This window comes from Danio rerio, chromosome 3 (genome assembly GCF_049306965.1).
Source record: "Danio rerio strain Tuebingen ecotype United States chromosome 3, GRCz12tu, whole genome shotgun sequence".
NCBI lineage: Eukaryota > Metazoa > Chordata > Actinopteri > Cypriniformes > Danionidae > Danio > Danio rerio.
In genome coordinates, this window is record NC_133178.1 from 26,429,820 (window position 1) to 26,438,202 (window position 8,383).

Here is an 8,383-nt window from a genome sequence, read left to right on the forward strand (position 1 = left end):
TCTAAAGACATGCGCTATATGTAAATTGAACAAGCTAAATTGGCCGCAATGTATGAGTGTGTATGGATGTTTCCAGTGATGGATTGGAGCTGAAAGGGCATCCGCTGCGTAAAACATAAGCTGGATAAGTTGGCAGTTCATTCAGCTGTGGCGACTCCAGATTAATAAAGGGACTAAGCTGAAATGAAAATGAATGAATGAAATTGGCTGTACAGTAGGTTATGTGTGACAAAAAGTGTGTATGGGAATATAAGCTAAAAAGAAAATTAATGAATGAATGATAAAAACACATACTGATAAAAGTGTGTATGAAAAGGCAGTGTTTGAAAAGTCCTCACAGCCAACAACAGGGAACGAATCAAAACACACACAAAGACACTGAGCAAGCTAATTCATTTATTCATTCATTCATTCATTCATTTTCTTTTCAGCTTAGTCCCTTTATTAATCAGGGGTCGCCACAGCGGAATGAGCCACCAACTTATCCAGCATATGTTTTACACAGCATCCATCCATACACACTTATTCACACACAAATTAGCTTACCCAATTCACCTATACCGCATGTCTGGACTGTGGGGGAAACCTGAGCATTCGGAGGAAACCCATATGAACATGGGGAGAACATGCAAACTCCACACAGAAATGCTAACTGACCCAGCCGAGACTCGAACCAGCGACCTCCTTGCTGTGAGATGACAGTGCTAACCACTGCGCCATCGCACACCAATTATTAAACAGTAGGCTAAAAAGCATGCTAACTGTTGCAAAATATAATAAATAAAATCTAATTAAACTTACTGTATTTATAAACAAAATGGCATTTTATTAATTATTAAAATTGTTTACTTATTAACTATCAGTGCCACTTTGACTTTATCAATCAAATAGTTGTCTAAATTATAGTTCTCTTTTTTTTGGTCTCTCACTTTCCCTCTGGTTATGTTTGCTAACCGTTGTAAAAGTGAAATAATTAAGTTTTCTCCATTCAGTTATTGAAAATAATGGTGCACATCTGTAATAACATGCACATGAGGTGATGCATTTAAATTCAGTGGCTCAATGCCAGCTATTCCTTACATAACTAGTACTAAAATAACAATGGTTGAGTGTGTCATGTTGTGAATGTTTCTCAACCATGTTCCTGGAGGACCACCATCACTGCATTTTTTGGATGTCTCCTTTATCTGTTCCACCCTTTCAGCTCTTTCAGTCTCTGCTAATGATCTGATGATCTGAATCAGGTGTGTTTGGATAAGGAGACATGGAAAATGTGCAGATCTGGTGGTCCTCCAGGAACGTGGTTGAAAAACACTGATGTAGTGAATGTGATTTGTGTATTGCTGTGCTCTTACAGAGAGGTCATGAGTTCTCAAGTCACCTGCTTCAACAGAATAGAGAAGGTCGGAACCATTGTAGATGTCCTCAGCAACACTTCCACCAATCACAATGGCTTCCCAGTGGTCACCCATGTTACTGAGATTGACGAGGTGACATGATCATGAAAATATGACATCACATCCTGTCATTCCTTATGATTTCAGTAATGATTAAACTCGACCATTGTCTTTTCACAGCCAAGCAAACTCTGTGGGCTTGTTCTCCGCTCTCAGCTCATTGTCCTTCTCAAACATAAGGTGAGAAACAGTGAATCTTTACAACATTTTTGGCATTCAATCTCATTTTATAGAATAATCTTAATAATTGAGGCCTCTGTCTCGACGTCAGGTGTTTGTGGAGAGAGCATCTTCACGTTTCAGCCAAAGGAAGCTACAGCTGAAGGACTTCAGAGACGCGTATCCACGTTTCCCTCCTATTCAGTCCATCCACGTCTCTCAGGATGAGAGGGAGTGTATGATGGACCTGACCGAGTTCATGAACCCAACGCCATACACTGTTCCTCAGGTTAGTTAAAGTTGATTTTTCAGATACCACTTTTCATGAAACATGTTGTTTAATACGGAACCAGGCATGACACAGCGTTTTGCTATTTTCAGTCCAGTGCAGGTATCATTTTCATGTCTTGCTTCACGTTGTTTATATCAGGGTATCCGTAGGGTCTTTAAAAGTCTTAAAATGTCTTAAATCTAAAAACCTTCTCTATTTATTTACTGCTAAGGATACTGACCTGACCTATTTTTTTATTATTAAATAATTTTTATTGTAAACTGAAGTAATTGACAGCTATGTTTTGGTATATCCTTGGTAAGGGTTAAAAGATTTGTAAATAGATATATTTATGAAATGAATACAAAATTTTTTAATGTATTAAATGTACTAAATTTTTATAATTTTTGATTGGACAAGTGAAAATCTTTTCTAACTGGGATATTCGAAAAAGAAAGTATTATCATTTAGCCCTGTATAAGTCTAACATTTCAGTCGTAATGGTCCTAAAAAGGTCTTAAAAAGTCTTAAATTTAATTTAGTGAAACCTGCAGAAAACATGCATATGCAAGTGCATTTGTGCAGCCATCGACATGCTGATCTGAAAAGGAGGTGCTTTTTTTTTGCTGTTGTTTTTATGGGCATGGCAGTGATATGCACCTATAGGCAGATCCAAAATGCGCATACACTTTGCTTATTGCACTCATGGGGATGCTTAGCTGCACACAGATATCTTTAAATAGGGCTGGCCGATTAATCGAATTGAAATCACAAATGCAATTGAGCAAAGCTGCAATTGTCATGCACATTTTCTTAAGGCACAGTGTGATTTGTAGTAAATTTAGTCCAAAGGCTTTTGCGCAAACTCAAGAACCTGTTTGGGACTTGTATAGCTGTGCATGGATGGATTTGCTCTTCAATGTTTGGCAATTTAAACCACACTAAACTGAACTTCAACTCTGAAATCTGGACTGACACATATTCAATTTACTAAAACTTCTATGATAAGCTGCTTTGACACAATCTCCATTGTAAAAGCGCTATAGAAATAAACATCTTGAACTGAATTGAATTGAACTGTCCAAAAACACATGAAGAAACCCAGGGAAAGGGTGGGGTTAAAGGATAAAGGATACAGCTGTGGCCAAAAGATAACAAGAATTATTTCTATTATTACAACAATACAATTACTGAACGTCAATAATTACTGGTTTACATTACTGTGAGTGGTAGCTTTAGCTGGGGGTAGATTTTAATAAAATATAATCAATGGGTAATTTGATAAACTGTGTAAATAATTCTCATTATTGTTACTGTTTAACATTACTTTAAGGAGTATGTTTAGGCTAGGTATGGGGGTAGATGTTAATAAAAGACAATTTAATGGGTAATTTAATAGAGAATATTAATAATTCTCTTTCAATTCTGGCTGCAGCTGTATCCCTTTTAGCAACAACCAAATAGCTGTTGCTGAATAAACAGAAGGTTTAACTACTTTTATTGATTTGGTGTGACTAATAAGCACACAACTACAAATCTTCTCACAGATATCACACTTTCAAACACTCTACTGTAGTTTTGAGATGGGTTTGGAGTAAAAACATGTTATTATGTGATGTAAATTCAAGTCCAGGTTTTACTATAGCCACAGTTCATTAAGCGAAGCAAGCAGCTGTCATTATTGCAGAACGATTATCTCAATGTCATTATCGACTGATTAAACCCAGTTTAAACTGTTTTTCTGTGTAGTAAACTCTTCTTCATCTAAAAGCAAGGTTGGCTATAACTGGTTTTACGGACAAAATGTGCATGAAAAATACAAATATGAAAAGTTAAGCAATTAAAGTAGGTCCATTACCACCCCAGAGATACCAGCTGAATGATATGTGCAGCAACCAATCATAGCTTTTGTTGTTGCATTCCATTTAGAGCAGGTTTATCTATTTTTAGTAACTAAAATTAAATTGAGGTTGAGACTGGAACAGCTCCAGTTTTCAGCTTATCCAGGTATGAAATTACTGTATGTTGTGTCGAGCAATAACCAGAACTCCACTACCACACCCTACTGAAAACAGTTCCTTATCGACAATTACAAGATGGATTTCTGTTTTTTTTTTAATTACCTTCAGGAAAGAGTCACCAGGAAGTGTATTTTAGTTTTCTTGACTGTGTGATTTACGCATGTGCAGTATGAACTGTTGTCTTTCATATTTGCTTTCAGGAGACTTCCCTCCCCCGTGTGTTTAAATTGTTTCGGGCTCTAGGACTCCGACATCTGGTGGTGGTTGATAATGAGAACAGGGTGAGTTTCTCTTCTCTCTCTAGAGTTTCCTCTGTCTCTCTTACAACTGCTTCATTGCTGTTCAGTTAAATGCTGTTTTTATAAGGGGGCCAATTTTTATAAAGGTGTTTTAAAATATTAATGTCTAAAGCAATTAAATGAGTAAAGAATTCATTCACTGGATTTAAGGAAAAATACAAGTAGATTTTTTTTTCTTTTTCATAATCATCTTCTTTCTTTTTTATGCTTTGTTTTTATTGTTTTTTAGGAACATATAACCAGTAAGAACAAAACAAATAAATAATAATAATAATTAATGATAATTAAATAAACCTCATCAAAATAATAAATTAACAAATAGAATTAGTATAAAATAAAATAAAAGGTTGCCAAACATTCTTTCAATGATGCATAACCTCAATGATGAATTATGTAAATGTTTAATTATAGGTAATTATATTTTCGCAGTGGAGAAAGCCTGCCATTTACTCCATTTCATTTCAAAGACATTTTTTTTGTAATCGAAGTGCATGTGTCAATTCCATTTTTTCCATTTCCTCAACTTCTGCTATTATTTTGAATCATTCATAGTTCCTTCTCCAACAAGGGTGAGGAGTCCCCGATTGTCTTTTGTAATCAGTTGCAACTATTTTAAACTAATATTTATACTTTAAATTACAAATAAGAGTGTTTGTGTATGAATGTAATGTTAAAAATCACATTGTTTCACTCGTCACGCTCAGATATGAATTACATTAACCACATAAATGATTTATTCCACTTTTTAAATGCAAAAAGCAAAGTTTGCCAAAATAATCAAGTGTTTTGTGTGATGCCATATAATCATTTGTCGTTGTGCATTTATAGGCCTGGGTGATATGTATAAAAAAAAAGTAATATCCTGATAACAATATAAATCACCATATAGTATCATTTCTGTAAATTCAAGCAGGTAATAGTATATATATTGACCACATGTAAAGGACTATTTCTTTTATTACATTTAAAAATATATAAAATATGAAATAAATATAAAACATATAAAAAAAAATGATTGATTACAGATCCAACATAAAAAAAACATAACAAATGTAAACATTGTACTTTCAAGATTGCAACTTTCTCAATATGCTGTTATTTGTGTTTTTGTCATATATATGTTTTTGATTATATATGTTTATACAACAGTTCTGTCTAGTTCTTGAATCTGATTGGCTGATAGCTGTGATATATTTAAGTAATATCAGCACACGTAAAGCCTCTTTACTCTGTGTATTACTCCGCCCACATACAACCAGCAAAAAGCAAACACTACAGATCTAAAGTTTAAAAGATGCTTGCTCAGCTGTTTAACTGTCAGCTTATGATTTGAATCCAAGGCAGAAGAAAGTAGTTCCTCATACAAAAGGGTTTTTAAGACTCTCCATGTTTGATTTTGTTTTTATATACACAATTATGCCGTCAAACTGTTGTAAAAATGCAATATCACACTGGGGGCACCAACGCATGCCTCCCACCAGTGCCGATATACAGCCATATCGCACTTGCTCATATACATATATATATATATATATGTATGTATGTATGTGTATATATATACATACATATATAGTCAAATTTCAAAGTCCTATACATCTCTATAGTAAAATAGTATCAATAGCATATATTACATTATTAGCTTTCTACATCTTTTTACAGTTTAAAAACTGAACCATCATGCTGAACCGAACCATCCATAGTTTATTTAAAACCTTTATTGTTATTATTATTAAATAAACTATTTAAAACCTGTTTGAATTGTTATTTTTTATAATAACTCAATTAAATTAATTGTAATGTCATTAAATGAATGTGTATATTTAATCCATTTGTTTTAACTTTAAATTAGAGGGTTAGTTCACCCAAAAAATTAGGTTTACTTTCTCTCAAGTGGTTCCAAGCATTATTATTTATGAGTTTCTTAATTCTATTGAAAACGAAAAAAGATCTTTTGAGAAAAGCTGACAACTATATTAAAATAGTTTCAGTTTTTTTTTTTCAAATATTTTTTGTCATCAGTCCTTTTAATGTATTTAATTGTTATATCACTTCAAAAAGCTTGCTTTTACCCGAAGAGTGAACTGATTTCTAATCCTCACTGCTTTGGATGTTAAGGTTGTGGGTCTAGTAACCAGGAAGGACCTTGCACGATACCACCTGGGTAAAGACGGCCTGGAGGAGCTTCAGCTGGCACAGACATGATCAGTCTTCATGTTCACCTTCACCAGCCTTCAGAGCACCAGCTTTACACCGTAAGAACTCAGGGCTGGTTAGAGTCAAAGATGCCAAACACAAACCTGCAACATGCACAAGTGTTCCAACATTCAGTATTAAGGGCTCGATTATTTAAAAAACACACACACACACACATTTATCACAATCTAAGTCTTTATGCATTCATTTTTGCTTGTAGAAATACAGCAGAGTGAGCACATTATGCTAGTATGAGATGTTAGTTTTGCACTATGTGACTGTTTATTTATTACATTTCAGATATTTTAGTGTCGATGATCTTTTTGGGAGCCCTCTGTTTTCATGCCTATCCAAAAAGCATTATGTCTTTGGTTTATTACATGGCTAGCAAGGCTAGTTACCACTAGTTTTCATGCCTATTGCAAAGTATATTGACATAAAAATGTGTCGGTATGCATTGCATTTTCCACATTGTTTGGTATATTTTTGTGTTTACAACATTTCCTGCACAATTTTAATGATCGACACTTGTGTTGAATTGTGGTGTTTAAAAATATTCATCATCAGTGTGCAGTTTGCTGATATGGAATACAATGCAATCTACATTCGTAGCGTCAAAGCATGGGTTTCAAACTGAATTTCTGGAGTGACGCAGCTCTGCAGTTTTGCTCCAATCCTAATAAAACACAATCAAGGTGTTCGAGACTCTTTTAAACAACTTGATCATTTTGATTAGCTGTGTTTGATTAGGGTTGGAGCAAAACCTTGCAGAGCTGTGGCCCTCCAGGAATTGAGTTTGAGATCCATGCATTAAAGGGACAATTCACCCCCAAAAATTCAAAGAAAAAAAAAAGGGTGCACTGTCCCTTTAAGAAGCCTATTGGTGATACCTTTATGTGCACTTAAAACAGACTACTACATATTATATTGTTACAAACATGCAAAAATGGTTCCTTTTTTTGTTTATCTAGTGTTGTTTAGGATTTTTTAAATGTTTGTGTCTAGATTTATCAATTTAATTGCTATCAAAAATAATTGAGGGTAGATCAGGCCCTAAAACGAAAGGCATCAATTCTATTTGTCTCATGCTTCTTGGCATTTGCAAGGTTTTTGGTACGAGTTTGGAAAAAAGCCAGCGGTTTTATGTAGAGTTTGTCTCTACAGAATGTGAATTTTTGCCATGAGCTGCATTTGTTTTCTGTGAAAATCTGTACTTTAAAATGAAAAAAAAATCACAGTATTAAAAAAATGAAGTATGATTATGCTTAAACGATTGCCAAGCACTGATCAAATGAAACATCTTTAAATGAAGCGTGTAAACATTGTCCGGTTTAGTCTGCTAAGAAGTCTTGTATAAAGCCAATTTGTTGTTTTTATTGATCAATGGTCTTTCTCTCTGCTGATCTCTGCTTTTTATATGGCTGCTGATTTGAAGTTAAAAAATGATTTTATAACAATTTAAACAAGTTTGTGAACTAATAAAGCTATGAATGAATAAATGACTGTCAAACCTTGTCAATATAGCTCTATCAGATAGTGATGGCTGCAGAGTCATTCATTCATTCGGCTTAGTCCCTTATTTATTAGGGGCTGCCACTGTGGAATGAACAGCCAACTTATCCAGCATATGTTTTACGCAGCGGATGCCTTTTCCAGCCGCAACACAGTACTGGGAAACACCCATACACTCTCGCATTCACACACACTCATACACAATGTTCAATGTTGCTTACCCAATTCACTTAAAGTGCATGTCTTTGGACTGTGAGGGAAACCTAAGCACCCGAAGGAAACCCACGCAAACAAGGGGAGAACATGCAAACTTGCCAACTGGCCTAGCCAGGACTTGAACCGGCGACCTTCTTGCTGTAAAGCGACAGTGTTAACCACTGAGTCACTGTGCCGCATTAATCTGCAGAGATTAAAATGGTATATTTTTGGCACCTGTGTTTCTGTTAATGCTCAGCTTTTAAGAGTCCGCTG

The 8,383-nt window shown here is 34.8% G+C and overlaps 1 protein-coding gene across 2 annotated transcripts in view; it reads left to right on the forward strand.

The window, feature by feature from the left end:
- Positions 1–7,899, forward strand: part of clcn7 (chloride channel 7) — a 31,034-nt gene extending 23,135 nt beyond the window's left edge. For both annotated transcript variants that reach the window (NM_001077537.1, XM_005163946.5), the window contains 5 exon segments: positions 1,358–1,490; positions 1,578–1,637; positions 1,729–1,905; positions 4,109–4,189; positions 6,323–7,899. In NM_001077537.1, the coding sequence (NP_001071005.1) occupies positions 1,358–1,490; positions 1,578–1,637; positions 1,729–1,905; positions 4,109–4,189; positions 6,323–6,409 (538 nt within the window). In that variant the 3' untranslated portion in view covers positions 6,410–7,899.
- The last annotated feature ends 484 nt before the right edge of the window (positions 7,900–8,383 follow it).